This window comes from Ambystoma mexicanum, chromosome 12 (genome assembly GCF_040938575.1).
Source record: "Ambystoma mexicanum isolate Mex_15411 chromosome 12, UKY_AmexF1_1, whole genome shotgun sequence".
In the NCBI taxonomy this organism is placed as follows: domain Eukaryota; kingdom Metazoa; phylum Chordata; class Amphibia; order Caudata; family Ambystomatidae; genus Ambystoma; species Ambystoma mexicanum.
Genome location: NC_090936.1, coordinates 168,725,435 through 168,742,570, shown reverse-complemented (window position 1 = coordinate 168,742,570; position 17,136 = coordinate 168,725,435). Strand labels below are relative to the sequence as shown.

General features: G+C 48.4%; 1 protein-coding gene across 2 annotated transcripts in view; it reads right to left on the bottom strand.

Annotated features, from left to right (window-relative positions):
- The window catches only part of LGR5 (leucine rich repeat containing G protein-coupled receptor 5), a 2,032,903-nt gene that overhangs the window by 1,823,737 nt on the left and 192,030 nt on the right, over positions 1 to 17,136 (bottom strand). For both annotated transcript variants that reach the window (XM_069628249.1, XM_069628250.1), the window contains exon 2: positions 4,338 to 4,409. In XM_069628249.1, coding sequence (XP_069484350.1) covers positions 4,338 to 4,409 — 72 coding nt within the window. The remainder of the gene's footprint in view (positions 1 to 4,337; positions 4,410 to 17,136) is intronic.

Below are 17,136 nucleotides of genomic sequence, written 5' to 3'. Positions count from 1 at the left end.
GAGTAGAACCAGACAAAAACCCATATACAGATCCAACAGAGGGCCCAGCTGACTGAAGGAGAAACTGTGGCGAGCTGATTTTAAAGAATCCAAGGCCCAACAGAGCAGGTCGATTCCAAAGCAGCCTGTGCCAGCTGACTTTGCTGGCACTACCAGTGGGGCTCAGGACTGACATCCTAGAGACAAGGACCCTGCCATCCTGTGAGGGGGGATCCTGCCCTGAATTTCAGCTACCTCCTGGCACAGAGTAATCTGATAAATATGCCCTTAGGAAACCATCTAGACAAAGAAATACTGCTTGATAACTAAGGATAATTACCTCTAAGGAACAGACAAGTGGAATTGATTGACCACAGAGGACCAATACATCCAATAAGTCTGTATATATAGACCAGGGGCATTGGTTGGACAGGGCATAATTACTTCAGTGCAAAACTGAATTAATTAAATGTTACATGGGATTATGGGAAATCACAGCATCGACAATATGCATTGATTGGATGGTGTCCTCAATCACTGCAAATAGAATATCTTAATTAACATACTGCTGATCCTACTAGAATCCTGGTATGAAATCTCCATAAAATATTCCCTTTTCACCCTATAACCAATGAAAAAGCGGTTGAATTATATGCAGGGGGAACAACAAGAAGTTATTGTAGTATAAATACAACAGCTGTTTTATAAAGTAACTCTTTCAGACGTTCTGCATTGCACATGTGATAAATGAATAGTGACTACATGCTTAAATCATCATCCAATTATGCTATACCAGGATCACAACTGCAGGGGAGGAGTGTCTAATCCAACAATGTTATCTATTCAATATTTGTAATAATGTATGCAACTTAATACCAAATGATAAAGTGTCAATCACTGTTCGATTTATACAAGCAATAATATTTAACAATCTATTCCAAGGTTCAAATGAAACTTCATCTAAAAAATCATCTAAACTAATAATTGTTTGATTTGATACATACTTTTGAGATGAAGTAGGAAGTCGAGACTGTATGCATGTCTCTTGATGCAGTCATATCTTCTGCATTATAAACCACATTGTTACACCGAATCATGTGGGTTGCACGTATAATGTGTTCAGTGGTTTATGGTTTGTTTTCCTTTGTGTGACAAATTGTAAAATCTGTTCAGTAGTTTGGTAAATGATCTAATTTGATGAATCATAATAAAAAGTTCCTTATCATAAGAATTTGTTTTCTCTTTATCCTTTATTTTATTGTTTTGTTCAAAGCGTGCACCTAGCTTGAGAGAAGCAGAGCACTGTAGAGTGTGGGTAGCCAGCATTTGGGATGACACCTTTTAATAGTAGTTGCAAAAAATGGCTTTGGTATAAGTTGCTCTAGCAGGCGACTTCTTACAATCCCTTGAATATTTTCAAGTGTAGTTGTTAATAAGCAGCCATAATAAATGACCATTCAACCAATCCTGTGAATGTCGCAGGTCACTGGATTCGGACAGTAGAAAAGCCTAACCGTCAACCAGAAACAGTACACGCCGACGCGTGTGACTATTTGCAATACGGAATCGGACTTCTTTCTGACCTGGGGATTGGGCCCTGTTATTATATTTGTGACAACAGTCTTTTGGATTGATCCTTTCATCCGCTGCCCAGATTTGAAAAAGGCTCCGGGGAGCCGAAACACGTGTAATCGTCCGCACATGGGCTCTACGGATTTGTCTGGTTGATCATTAAAACCAAACATATACATATTTGATGGCGCTGAGTCCTGGAGTAATTTCCTGGTGTACCTTTTAACAGTAGCATAGTGTTGTGAGGTTTGTGCATCAGTATGTGCATCCACTGGCATTAGCCCTTGGCCAGGTGTTGTTGAAAGAGCCATGTCCTGAGAGATTTGCGTAATTGGAGAATTGTGGGGTATTCCGAGGCGACACTGGGATCAAGTTCCAGAGGGTGGGTGCATGACAAAAGAAGGATTCCTTGCGGGTCCTCTCTTTTCAGACTAACTGTGATTCAAGCCGGTTGGTCGATTTGCTGCGCAAGGAGTGTGTGCCACTAGATATGTGGAGCTTAGCTGCCAGGTACACTGGTGTTCTACTTGTGACTGCTTTGTAGATGATACATGCAGTCATGTAGTTTGCGTAGGATGGGGGTAATTTGGTCAAATTTCTGTGCTCCTGTAATAAAACGTGCTGCAGCATGGTGGACTGCTTTTACGGGAGCCAAGTGAGCTGCTGGGAGCCCTATCAGGAGAGCATTTCTTCCATCAATGTTGCAGACCACAAGGGCCTGCACCACGGTCCGGAAGTCCTGCAGCAAGATGAAGGGTTTGATCTTGTAAAGGGCATAGATTCTGAGCCAGGCTGTTTGGGCCTTCTTGGCTATGTGTTTCTGGAAGGACAGATTGCTGCCAATGGTGAAGCCTAAGTATTTTGCCGAGTCTGAGAATTGTGGATCAAATCCTTCTAGGTGCATATCATTGAGCCATTGTTGGTCAAGTTGTGTTTTAGCAGGCAGACCGAGGAGGACAAATTCAGTCTTGGATGGGTTTGGTTTGAGGTAGGCAGTTGACATCCAGGACTGGATGATGGGTAGGTAATCGCAGCAAGGAATGATGTCCTGCATGCTATTCACTCTCATATACAACTGAGTATCATCTGCGATTTGGTGGATGGCTATATTGGGATCTTTCAGGAAGTGCCCAGCAGCTCCATGTACAGGTTAAAAAGGATTGATGAGAGGATGGAGCCTTGGGGCAATACGCAGGAGACCTGTAGTCAGTTAGAATGCAACAAGTTTATCTGGACAGCCTGGTGTCTGCCTGAGAGGTAGGAGGTAAAACAATTCAGGACAGTGCCAGAGAATCTCTCATGTCAGCAAGAGGGAGAGAAGGATGCAGTGGTCAAGAGTGTTGAATGCAGCCGAGAGGCAATTCTTTTTAGGAGATCCGGGGGAAAGAAAGCAGAGAATTTGGTCCAGAGGGCAGTGCACGTGCCAGGGTGGAGGCAATGCGAATGCTGTGAGGTTGATTCGATGGTCTCTTGGATTTTGTTTATTTATTCAATAAAAAATGTGTTGATTCCGTCGCATTTTCCAGAGTTTCAGCGGGTGGCGGGATTCTATTGTTTTCCTTTTTGACCACATTTATTTTGCATTACTGTTAATGGGCCAGATGCTATACTTTGCCATTGGTTCCCCTAAAGGAGCATTTTTTAATCCTACATCAGTTTGCCAATTTACCTTGTGAAAAGAAAAGCACGCCGGGTGGAGAGATCTTTGGACTGGAAGGGTAAAGAGAACTTTTCAAATGTCTGCCAGTGAGAGATATTTCAATAAACTTGAAGAAAAGCTGAGTCTACTTAGCCAGGATAACTTTTTTTTGTATTTGTATGCTAATTTATTAATAAATTATTTATTCTCGGTCATCTTCAAATCTCTAGCAATTCTTAACTGTGACCTAAATACATAAGACGTTGTAAAACATGTTAACTTTCAAAGCTTCAGTCAGCTCATTTTTACATATTTTTGAGTTGACAGGGCAAATAAAAAACCAATGCGTCCCTTACGAATACCTTTTTGGACAACGAATTCCGATAGTTACAGCAGCCATGGACTATTAACTACTGTGTCAGAATTCTTGCTTAGGGTGTTGTTTCTGCCATTTTAGCTCTGCACAGAATGTATTCTGTATCAAGGCCCAATGACCACTATGAGTTCATGAATATGAGATCATGTCTAATACTGGGCCTCTAATTGAAAGCTGCTAAATCAATCATCTCTTGAAACTACGTTATGCTTTTGGTTCTACGTAGTGTTTTTAAAATCCTAATACATGTGTCAGTTATTGAAATTCTCTACATAAAAGAGTTGCCTTCCTTTGCAGAAACCCTCAGGAGCATACTTTTTAAAGTTGGAAAGAGAATTTTAAAAACTATTTGGGAAACCTCTGACCAGGGTATAATGCAGTTTACTCAGATGGTCTTGCTATGAGTGAAGCAAAAGGGCGTTTTTTGTATTGGTTATTTTAACATACATGAGCCAAAATATGTTCATATCCTGCTGCTTAACTACTTCCAAAAATACTATCAAGCAAACTGCCTAGGTTTTTGAAAATTGACTCGCTTTGTCAAGTCTCTGCCTAGCAAGTGTGTAGCCTCGTGGTCGTTCTTCATATAAATTTACTTCCAGAATTGCAAGCAATCTGCTTTCGAGACTAAAGTGTTTGCGTTTCCTTATGTGCCAAGAGTGTCAGTGCTGAAAGCTTTCCTACCCCGTTACATCTGGTTCACAGTAATCAAGGGAGGCAAACCCAGGAATCCGTATGTTGTGAATTGTGCCCGCCATCAGAGATACTTACAGCTCTTCTAGGTAGCGCAGATTGTGCAGCGTGTTCACAGGAAGCTTAGTGATATTGTTCATACTGAGGTCACTGTAGAGAAAAGAGAAAGAGTATGAATATGGGATGCATCAACTGGGCTATACAGTTGTTCATTTTTCCTATTCTCTAGTGAGTTTGTTAATGAAATGTACCATCACTGCCCGTACAGGTGATTTTTGTCATTTTTTATAGCTAGTAGAAGGATTATATATAAACATTGATACACTCCTTTCATCTGGTGATGCACATCTTTTAATTGCATGGTGGATTATGTTTACAAATTTGATAAAGAGAATGATCGAATGCCAAAGACACAGCATGTTGCTGGTAAAATATCCTCGGTTGAGTGAGTCTTAAAAATTACCACCACTGCCAACGGAGCAACCAGGTCTTAACATGTGGCTCTTAATGTCACAAATTGGGAGGAATGACTCAGAACTATATTCAGAAATAACCAGGTTACTCACCGTAGTGACTACATTACTCCTAGTCCATAGTCCCCTTTCCTCCATACTTATGGGACATCTCTCCATCCTGTGGGACGGGACCGGAGCACTTTGTAAAAAGCATCCCAAACATTTTTTCCAAAAATGTGTCCTTCCTCTCTTTCTTGCGCGGGACCCGGCACGCGGCTGTAACCCCGCCCACCTTGGCTCCACCCTGCGCATCGTCCATCAGTCCTTTTCTATCACCAGGTCAGAGACCTATTAGCAATAACAGAGGAACCTTATTGGAGGGGACGGCGGGCAGGCGTATGGTGGAAAGGGGTCTATGGACTAGGAGTAAGGTGGTCACTACAGTGAGTAACCTGGTTATACTCCTACGTCCCGTCCCCTTTCCTCCATACTTGTGGGAGATTCCCAAGCACTCAGAACAGGAACTACGGGTGGATGGAAATACCCCTTACTGAAAGGTTCTTCAGCACAGCCTGACCAAACTGAGCATCAGCTCTTGAGCTCATGTCAAGACAATAATGCTTACAAAAAGCAGATGTGGAGGCCCAAGTAGCTTCCCTAGCGATGGACTCCCAGGGAACATATTTCTGAAAAGCAACCGCGGCTGCCTTGCACCGCACCAGGTGTGCATGAATACCCTTAGGAGGTTTCAGCCATTGGACGGTGAAAGACTCCGTAATGCAGGCGGCGATCCACCGAGAAATAGTCGCCTTAAACGCCTGCTTACCCTGAGGGTTACCAAAGATCACAAATAGTTGAGAAGAAGGCCTAAGCTCGGAGGTTCTGTCCAGATAGAACTTAAGAGCACTTCTGACATCGAGACAATGTCTCGAGGTAGGGTTCGGAAAAAAGACCGGCGGGGAGATCGACTGATTCAAATGGAATTCAGTTACCACCTTCGGCAGGAAAGCAGGATTCGTCCGTAGGACTACCTTATCCTTGTGAAAGACCAAGAACGGATGTCCACCGACAACGCCTGGAGCACACTCGCCCGCCTTGCTGACGTAACGGCGACCAAAAAGGACATTATCCAGGATAGGTACTTGAGGTCCACCGTGGCCATGGGTTCAAACGGCTTATGGCACAATGCCGTCAGGACTACATTTAGATCCCACGGTGGGTGCGGACAACGAACTGGAGGGTAGGGGCTTGTCAAGCCTACCAAATGGCTCTTAACCACTGGATTACACAGAGGAAGAACATTGGTCCGTAGAAAGATAAGCGGAGACCGCTGAAAGGTAAGTTCTGCATGACAGAACGTGAACACCCGACTCTGCTAGGAAGGATACAAAGGACAGCACCGTGTCAATCGTAGCCTCCCTTAGGTCCAAATGCTTTTCCAAACACCAATGACAGAACCTGAGCCATTTACTTCTGTATTGGGATCTAGTCGAGGGTTTCCTGGCCGCCTGGATAATATGCATGTTATCCGCAGACAAGTTAAGATGTTCTAAAGACTTGAACTCAGGCACCATGCCGCCAAGCTGAGCGATTGTGGGGAGGAGTGCCACATCTGCTGTTCCCCCTGATGAAGAAGATAGGGGGTTACTGGTAACCTGACCGGCGGATACATCGACAGGTGTTGAAGTTCTGAGAACCAAAACCTGGCCGGCCACCACGAGGCTATGAGTAGAAGGGAACAGTTCACCGAGTTCTTCAGCTTCCAATTTGCTCGATGGACTAGCGGTAGAGGCGGGAAGGCGTAAGCTCTAATGTTGTGCCATAGAATCGCAAGAGCATCCCCCAGAGAGGAGGCTCCCAGCCCCTCGTGTTTACCGCCATAGCGAAGAGGTCCACCTCCGGTGTGCCCCAACGCAAGAAAGTCCATGAGAGGACCTCTGCCTTCAACTCCCACTCGTAGCTGACCACTGTCCGCCGGCTGAGGGCATCCGCTGTGACATTCAGCTGGCCCGGGATGTGCACTGCAAGCAGCCAAACACCATGAAGCACGGCCCACTCCCAAATCTGGATGGACAGGTCCACGAGGTGGGGGGGGGGGACTTGGTTCCCCCTTGCTTGTTGATGTAATACATCGACACCACATTGTCCGTACGTATGCAGACCACCTTGTTGGCTAAGATCTGTCTCAACGCCCTGAGCGATAGGAAGATCGCCAGAAGCTCTAAATGATTTATGTGGAGGAGCTTGTCCTGAGGCGACCAGAGATCTGAGACCTGAAGAAGATCTAACGTCGCACCCCACCCCAGGAGGGAGGAGTCCGTCGTGATCGTCACCGTAGGGGCTGGGTCCTGAAACCCCGCACCCACCGACAGGTTGCTGAGAGATGACCACCATTCCAGGTCCACTCTCATGGAAGCCGGAATCATTATCAGCTTGGAATCCGGGTCCGCAGCCTGACGCCAAGAACTCCGAAGAGCCATCGGGGTCCGTCTCATCTTGAGACGAGCAAGAGGAAGAACCAACACGCACGAGGCCATGAGGCCCAGAAGCCTCTGAAAACACCAGGCCAACATGCTCTCCGACTGCGCAAACATCTGACACGTGGCTAACAGATCCGAGATCCTGTCCCCGGTCAGGTACACTCTGCAGTCGATAGTGTTCCAGCGAAAACCCAGGAAAATCAAGTCCTGCGAGACCGTCATGGAAGATTTCCGCCAGTTCACCGAGAGCCCAAGATGGACCAGGAGCTGAAGGAGAGACTGAAGATTGCCCCGCTGCTTTCAACGGACAAGGGCTGCGTAAGAGCCAGTCATCCAAATACGGATACACATGGATACCCTGCAGATGAAGATAGGCCGCAATCACCGACATCATCTTCGTGAAGACATGCAGGGCCGAGCTGAGGCCAAAAGGAAGCCCTCGAAACTGGAAGTGCTCCTCTCCCAAAGAGAAACGGAGATATCTCCTGTGTGGATTCCAAATCAGAATATGCATGTACGCATCCTGCAGTTCCACCACGATGAGCCAATCGCTCATCCGCCCATCTGCAAGGAGGACCGTATCTGGCTGGGTGTGAATTTCTCTTGGGGTAGGAAAAGATTGAACTGGGAAATGTCTAGGATGGTGCGCAGGCCAGTCTGGTTGGGTTTGGGCACCGTAAACAGCCGGGAGTAGAAGCCCTCCCCTCGCTCCCCAAGGGGAACGGGTTCCACAGCTCTGAGGTCCAGAAGTTTTTGAATCTCGGCTTTGAGGGAGGGCGAGCCTGACAGCTGAAAACGAGGAGGAGGCTGAGGTGCGGGAGAATCCTCCAGCTTTTCGACCGGAATGAACTCCTCAAACTCCGACAGACATTTCCACATTCGCATATTAGACCCGCTAACACTAGTTCGACATTGGCCTGCCGGAGCTGCAAGGCCGAGTTAGTGAAAAACTTCCCTCCAAGGGAGTCCAGAGGTTTGTCCTCCTTTCCCAGAACCTGAGTAGCCGTCGTGGAAGAGGATGCTGCAGGCCTGGACTGTAAGGTAGCCGCAGCCACCACCGTGGAGGAGGGGGGCAGACAAGACGACAAAGCCACCTCTTCCGAAGAATGCAGCCTGTATCGCGCGTCAATTTTCTTATTGACGAAAAGTCCAGAGTGTGGCTTTTCCCAAACCCTACGGACCTCGGCCAGAATGTCCTTCTGCAAAAACAGGCCGGTACGCTCCAAAGGAGACAGGGTGAACGCCCCAGAAAGCACGCCCTCCTGCAAAGCATGTTCCTTGGGCACCGGAACATCTAAGAAGCACATCATGTCCAGTACCCGGTCATAAAAACCTCTAAAAGAGCGGGGCAGGTCCTTGTTGTCCTGATTGCCTTGCGCGTCATCCGACAGGTCAGGAACCTGCTGAGCCATGTCGGGCGCTACCTTGTCTACCTTGGGGGCAAAGGCGGAAGTGTCGGGGAAGGCACCCTAGGCAAAGGAGGTGCCGGCGGAACCACCGGAGGAACGGGTGGAGCCAGAGGCACGGGCGGACATATCTCCCTAAAAAGCCCTTTGAAATACTCCCTCATGGGGTCGGTACGCATGAGCGTTTAAAATTTACCGAAAAAGGCGTCCTCCGGGGACTGCTTTGGAACCTGAGGAGGCCTCTCATTAGGAGGACAATTCCAGGGACGTAACAGGGACGGGTGCCACACCGGCCCCTCCACCGACGTATCCACATAAATCAAAGGTGCCGACCCCGCAGGCAACGAAACATTGTGCGGAAGGGGCATCCAGGCATTCCAATCGTAAACTGGCCGATAAGGATGCGCACAAGGGACTATGTTCACCCAAGGAACCAAGCCCTACACCTGAGACCGATGGCCTAGTTGTATGGGTAGCACCCAAAATGGCCGCTGTGGTCGTGGCAGGAACGGGCGCCATTTTGTCATCGCCTGAGGGGAACTGCGGCACGAGAGGAAGTGAGGCAGGGGTCCCCGTCGATGGATTAGGGGTCTTAACTTTAGCCTTAACATAAGGAACCGCCAAATTAGCCCTCCCAGGAAGGGCCACGGCACTGCCAGTAAAAGAACAACTTTCCTTCTTTGCCCCCTCAACAGATCTGGTGTCGCCGCAAGAGCGGGAACGGTGAGAAACAGCCTTCACCGGTAAGGCCTTGTCAGGCCTCTCAGAAATGTTGGTAGATTTAGCCTCTAAAAGAGGGACCTCGGACCCACGTCCATTAACAGCCTTATCCCCTTATCCGCGCGGGCCTCAAACATCCGTTCGGTGACAGCAAGCCCCACCAAGGCCTCGGGGCGCACCCTGGTCTTATTTTTGAGGGAAGCCGACAGAGGGGCCTCAGAGCGAGCTCCGGTATCCCACGACTCAGTAGAACTGGGTCTACAAACCGCCCCCACAGGAGGGGCCTCGGAGAGTGCTCTGGTATCCAAGGCCCCTTACGGAGACCCTCGGAGAAAACTCTGGTACAATTATTAGGCTCAACGGGCACCTCAGGGCGATCCCCGGTGACAGAGCGATCAACGCTCCTCCCGGCCCTAGAGGAACCTGGAAATGTATCCCCCGGCCGGGGTGCTCTGAAAAGTAAAGAACTTACCGGGCGTTTTTTCTTCTCGTCAATGAACGCCTGAAAATGTGAAGGAGGAGTTCATCGGAACACCTCTTCCCACCGCTCCAACCGACGTTGAAGTGCCCAGACCGAAAGGGAGTCACAGTAAAAATAGGAGTCCCAGTGGTGAACCGGACCCAAACACTCTAAACAAAGAGGATGGGGATCCGCCCTCGCAAAGCGACGGTGACACGATGAACAATCTGGAAATTCTAGTCTGAACAACAGACTAGTACACGATCACTAGCGAGAGCCAGAGAGGAAAAAAGGGAAGAAAATCTTATGAGGATGCAAGTGCTTCCAGTCCCGAACGAGCGGAGAAAAGGACTGATGGGCGATGCGTGGGGTGGAGCCAAGGTGGGCGGGGTTACAGCTGCGTACCGGGCCCCGCGCAAGAAAGAGAGGAAGGACACATTTTTGAAAAAAACATTTTGGGAAGCTTTTACAAAGTGCTCTGGTCCCGTCCCACAGGACGGAGAGATGTCCCACAAGTATGGAGGAAAGGGGATGGGACGTAGGAGTAATGTCATTACGTGCCACTCTGTGCTTTAAGTGAGACTGTTTTTCATTCATAACTTTACTTTTTACATGATGCTCTATATTAGAGAAAATACATTTTGCAATATCCTTAAATGAACACATACTTCCCAACCAATATCAGGACCGCCAACCACACCCAGGCTATGCCCTTTCGATCTGCAGCGGACACAAATGATAAAGTAGATTCTTAAGAACAATTTAGTTTCCATCTAAATGCAAATGGCATCTATAAACTCATGCTGTTGAGTTCGTAATCCAACGTTTCATACACGAATTTCAGTACATTTTGCAAACTCTAGCAATCACTAAAACCGAATGTAAATGTTACTTTTCAGTAACGAAAATATTCACTCAACAGTGCCGTTTTAAATGGTCTATTATCAGTATTCACTGTAATGTGGTTTTTAATTATTTGAAAACACCTCCCACTTTAGTATGTTTATTTTGCTTGTTATTGAATTACAATAATATTGTGAAATATGCTGTAAAATGAGGGTGTGTTACATCTTCCACGTCCACGTCCTCTACCTTACAACTCCCATGTTTCCCGCAGACTCACGTTTCCACACACCCACATTACGTAGCCCCCGAGGCTTACCTCTGGGCGCACAGACAAAGCGACACCAGTGCACTCGTAATGTCAGGGGGGTCCATGGCAGACTTGGTGTTTATCGCCCTTCTCTCCGTTGGCAATTTAATTGGAGGTTCCCATTTGGCCGCAATCAAATTTGCCCATGTGGACCAGATCGTCACGTGAGGAGACCGAACGCAATCGGTATCACGTGACGACCCCCACGCCTCAACGTTCCTTGTTGAACATCACATGACTTTCCCCAATGGTTTAAATGCATTCAGAAACACTGACCCGGTGCTTCACAGCTGGTATTTCTCTTGGACATTGCTACGCTTTGAATCTACCAGGAAACTTTTGGTTACTCGACAACGGTTTTGCTTAACGGATTGCTTTCTCTACGCCCTGAACTTGCTTTGAACACTATTGGAACTTTTGGTTATCCGACAACGGTCTGCCTAACGGAGTGGTTTTCTTAACCCTGAACTTGCCTTGATTAGCTCTGGAACTCTTGGTTTTCTCGACCACGGCCTGATTAACGGATTTTCTCCACGAACCACGATTCTTTGGAACCTGGGCCTTTGACCTTTCACTAGGCGTTCGCCTAGTCAAGCACTTCGCCTGATCAAGCACTTCAAATCCCAGTGCTTACCATCATCAACCAGAGGTTGTGGAAACCTATCCTAAACCTGAGTTCAGGTCCAATCACTCTCCTTCCCTTCCGGGTGGACCCACAGTACATATACAGTGCACATAGGTAAGAACGTTTAGTTTCTATTTCTAGATAACCTGTGAATTGCATTTCGCCCTGTACTAATCCCTCCTTGCCTTACAGCGCCCAAAGGGTCCTTCCGTCAGTTCCTGACTACAGCCTCGACGAACTACCACACCTGTGGCTCCAAGGATTGCACAGGCAGTATTCATATAATTGCCTGTGTGGTACCTGGGGACGGAGGTATTCATATCTGCACGACTGGCAACTTTGTAACAGACTGTGAAGCCTTCCCGGTTCGTTCGGACTATGAATCCCTCCGCCGGGGACCCTGTGACCGCGTTAATGCAGGCCCTAGAGGCCATTAGGACCGATATGGCCACTGCCACGACCGCCATTCACCACCGCCTTGATGCCCTCCAGAGTACACGTTTTCCCTTGCCCAGTGATGACGATGAACCCGGTCCTGCCTTTCCAGCCCAGCCTGCCCCGACTTCAGCCCCTGTTCCCGTTCCCACTCCAGTGCTGCTCCCGTTGAACCCCCCTCTTGCTGCTCCAGAACGCTTCCAAGGTGAACCCCGGAAATATCGCACCTTCATAAATCAGCGCAAATTACACTTCTTATGCAAACCTCAGGCTTTCCCCGACTCTGTCACTAAGGCCGCTTTCCTTCTGTCTCATTTGTCCGGGGTAGCTGCCACTTGGGCAAATCCATTGTTGGAAAACGATCACTCTGCCTTATACGATTTCGAACTGCTGGTCGCAGAAATGGCAAAGGTATTCGATACCCGTTACAAGGCCCAGGCACGGGACCTGGAATTACTTGATCTCACACATGGTAGGCAAACACTGATAGACTATATCACCCGTTTTAACCAATTGGCCGCAGAAACTTCTTGGCCAGAAGAAAAAAAGGCGATCGTTTTCTACCGGGGCTTGTCCAATGCCATGAAGGATGCTCTGTCGGTGGTTCCTGCTCTGCCTTCTGTTTTTTCAGATTTAGTTGATCTCACACTGCAGTTAGACGCCCGCAGATCCGAGCGGAAGGCAGAAGCGACATTTACTAGTCACTCTTCCCCGGCCCCTCCATCTACCAGTCCCGAACCCATGCAAATAGGCGGGGTCCGCAGTCCAATAACACCAACTGAAAAGGAACGTCGGAGGACAGATAACGCTTGCTTTTATTGCGGACTCAACGGGCACTATGTGAAAGAATGCCCTCGACGTCCCAGAAACAAGAATCCGCTTTTTCAGAAGGCTCGCCCATGAGAGAGGGGGCACCGGCGAGCCCTTCATTGACCCCCACTGAACCCGCCTTTGGTCCAATCAGACCCATAGTAGTGCAGGCCTTATTAAAACCAACCAGGGAAATCACACACACTGTCTATCCTGTGATCGATTCAGGGGCCACTGGCTGCTTCATGGACATCGCTTTAGCCCATAGTCTTAAGCTACCGCTAATCAAAAAGGAGCATCCTGAGCCCGTACAAGCAGTCGATGGCACTTCCCTGACTTCTGGCCCGATCAGACATCAAACTGCCCCTTTTGAGGTGATAATACAAGGCACACATAAAGAGACTCTGTCATTTGATCTCATCACTACACCGCAGTTCGGTATCATTCTAGGTATCCCCTGGTTGAGGCAACATAACCCTTTGATCAATTGGGGAACAGGTCACGTATCGTTTGAGTCGGAGTTATGTCAAAATTTTTGCCTGATAGAATCAGGCTCCCTTGTTTCTCCTGCCACGATTCTTGGCGCCATGGCCTCCTCCGACTCACTAATGACACAGCAGAGGTTACCACATTACATACCGTAGGGGCCATCTCAACTAGCATCCCTGTTGAATACCAAGATTTCCACATGGTTTTCGATAAGGCATCCGCGGAGGGTTTGCCCCTGCATAGGGCCTACGATTGTCCTACTGACCTCATTCCAGATGCCCCCATACCAAAGGGGAGGATTTACTCGTTGTCGCCTTCCGAGGAACAAGCCCTGAAGGATTACATACAGCAGGCTCTGCGTTTAGGTCATATCCGTCCCTCCTGTTCCCTGGCTGCTAGCCCCATTTTCTTTGTGCCAAAGAAGGAAGGTGATCTACGCCCGTGCGCGGACTATAGACGGTTGAATGCCATCACCATCGAAAACAGGTATCCTATTCCACTCATTTCTACGCTGTTAGATAAGTTAACAGCCGCCTCTATCTTTACCAAGTTGGACCTGAGAGGGGCATACAATCTGATCCGTATGCGGCAGGGGGACGAGTGGAAAACGGCGTTTTGTTCACGACAGGGGTTGTTTGAGTACACCGTGATGCCCTTTGGGCTCTGTAACGCTCCTGCCACTTTCCAACGCTTCATCAATGATGTATTATCTGACATTCTTGATGTATTCGTGGTGGTCTATTTGGATGATATTTTGATCTTCTAATCCTCTCTGGAAGACCATATCGGGCATGTAAGAGAAGTCCTTTCTCACCTCAAAAAAACGCTTTGTTCGGCAAACCTGAAAAGTGTTTGTTTCATTCTCAAGAAGTAGAGTTCCTAGGTTTTCACATTACACCCGGTGGGTTGACCATGAATCAGGCAAAAGTACGTGCAATCACGGAGTGGCCTAGCCCCGTCAACCTCAAACAACTCCAATCGTTTCTCGGTTTTGCCAACTTTTACAGGCGATTAATCGCCGGCTTTTCTGCCATCGTTTCTCCCCTGACCGCCCTCACCAGCCCTCATGTCCCCTTTATCTGGACACCTGACCACCAAGAGGCCTTCGAGACACTCAAGTCTAGGTTTGTTTCTGCACCTGTGCTACAACACCCTGATCCGGAGGTGCTGTTTGTTGTAGAGGCGGATGCCTCCTCTTTCGCGTTAGGCGCTATTCTTTCTCAACCTTGTTCTGCTACTGGGCTTTTGCATCCTATAGCTTATCATTCACGGAAATTCTCGACAGCCGAGTCCCATTATACCGTAACAGAAAAGGAACTGTTAGCCATTAAGGATGCACTTCAAACCTGGCGTCACCATCTCATGGGGGCAAAGCATCAAACGGTGGTGTACACAGATCATAAAAACCTGCAGGATCTTGCCTCTCTGAAATGTGTGAACAGTAGGCAGGTACGTTGGCATTTATTCTTCGCCGCGTTCAATTTTGTGGTAAAGCATATGCCAGCTCTCGCTCATGGTAAAGCAGATGCACTTTCACGTTCTCCTGGGGGAGTATCGCTTTCCACGTTTCCGGACACATTATTGGGAAAGGGCCATGTCATCTGCCTATGTACACCGACCCCAACCATGCTTACCACGATTAAAGATTGGACCTGCCAACACCCGCACATACTCACTGAATGGGACATTACACTCCAGGAGGGACTGCCATTCATTCAAGGGAAATTATTCCTCCCCACTAGCGATGTACGCAATCAAGCACTTGCCTGGTCTCATGATGCTGCCATCAACGGACATCCAGGGCAAAAAAGTACCTTGGAGTTATTACGACACTGGTGTTGGTGGCCATCAATGAGAAGGGATGTAGCAAACTATGTAAACACCTGTGCGATCTGTGCCCAATGTAAAACACGCAGGGGTCGTCCTTTGGGTTTGCTCCAACCTCTACCCGTTCCCCCCCAAACCATGGCACACGGTCTCTATGGACCTTATCACAGACTTACCCCGCAGACAGGGTTATGATACCATCTGGGTCATCGTTGATTCTTATACTAAAATGGCCCGTTTCATTCCCTGCACTGGCGTGCCATCAGCTCCGACCTTGGCACGTTTGTTTTTTAGGTCTGTCTTTTGTCTTTTCGGCCTCCCACAAGTCATCATATCAGACCGTGGAACACAGTTCACGTCATGTTTTTGGCGTTCTCTGACCAAGCTCCTGGGTATTGATGCCCGCTTCTCCTCGGCTTATCACCCGGAAAGTGATGGACAGACGGAAAGGGTGAATCAGGCTCTAGAACAATATTTGCGCTGCCTGACCCTTCAGTATCAAGATTCTTGGTTCGATCTGCTCCATCTCGCTGAATTTGCCTGCAATAATGCATGGCACTCGGCCACTGGCTTTTCTCCTTTCTATTCCATGTATGGCCAACACCCACGTACCCTTCCACTTCCGGACTTTCCTTCTGCCACCCCTGCTGCTACTGCTTGTGCCCGCGATCTTACTAAGGTTCATGCCCAAACCTTGATCCATCTCCGTGAGGCACAGACGGCTATGAAGAAGAAAGCGGACAGGAAACGAGCAGTAGCACCTGTGTATCATGTAGGGGACCGGGTTTGGTTGTCAACTCGCCACTTACATATCCCGGGCTGTCGCAAACTTCTGCCCTGCTTTGTCGGCCCCTACAGAATTGCTAAAGTCCTGAAACCTGTTGCCTTGCGCCTTGCTATTCCATCTGCTTGGCGTATACACCCGGTTTTTCATACTTACCTCCTTAAACCATACTTTGCACCTACCCGGGTTCATACTCCTCCTGCTCCTGTTTCAGTCTCCACACCTGATGTCTTTGAAGTCAGTGCCATTTTGGGTTCCCGTCTGTACAGAGGTCGGCTCCAATACCTCGTGGACTGGTTGGGCTATGGTCCGGAGGAGCGCTCTTGCGTTCCATCTCGGGACGTCCAGGCCCGCTTCTTGTTGCGCGCTTCCATAAGGACCATCCCTCCTGCCCACGAGGTCGTGGGCCTTTGAGGGGGGTCTCCGTTACATCTTCCACGTCCTCTACCTTACGAACTCCCATGTTTCCCGCAGACTCACGTTTCCACACACCCACATTACGTAGCCCCTGAGGCTTACCTCTGGGTGCACAGACAAGGCGACACCAGTGCACTCGTAATGTCAGGGGGGTCCATGGCAGACTTGGTGTTTATCGCCCTTCTCTCCGTTGGCAATGTAATTGGAGGTTCCCATTTGGCCGCAATCACCGTTGCCCATGTGGACCTGATCGTCACGTGAGGAGACCGAACGCAATCGGTATCGCGTGACGACCCCCACGCCTCAACGTTCCTTGTTGAACATCACGTGACTTTCCCCAATGGTTTAAATGCATTCAGAAACACAGACACGGTGCTTCACAGCTGGTCTTTCTCTTGGACATTGCTACGCTTTGAATCTACCAGGAAACTTTTGGTTACTCGACAATGGTTTTGCTTAACGGATTGCTCTCTCTACGCCCTGAACTTGCCTTGAACTTTATCGGAACTCTTGGTTACTTGACAACGGTCTGCTTAACGGATTGCTTTCTCTACGCCCTGAACTTGCTTTGAACACTATTGGAACTTTTGGTTATCCGACAACGGTCTGCCTAACGGAGTGGTTTTCTTAACCCTGAACTTGCCTTGATTAGCTCTGGAACTCTTGGTTTTCTCGACCACGGCCTGGTTAACGGATTTTCTCCACGAACCACGATTCTTTGGAACCTGGGCCTTTGGCCTTTCACTAGGCGTTCGCCTAGTCAAGCACTTCGCCTGATCAATCACTTCAAATCCCAGTGCTTACCATCATCAACCA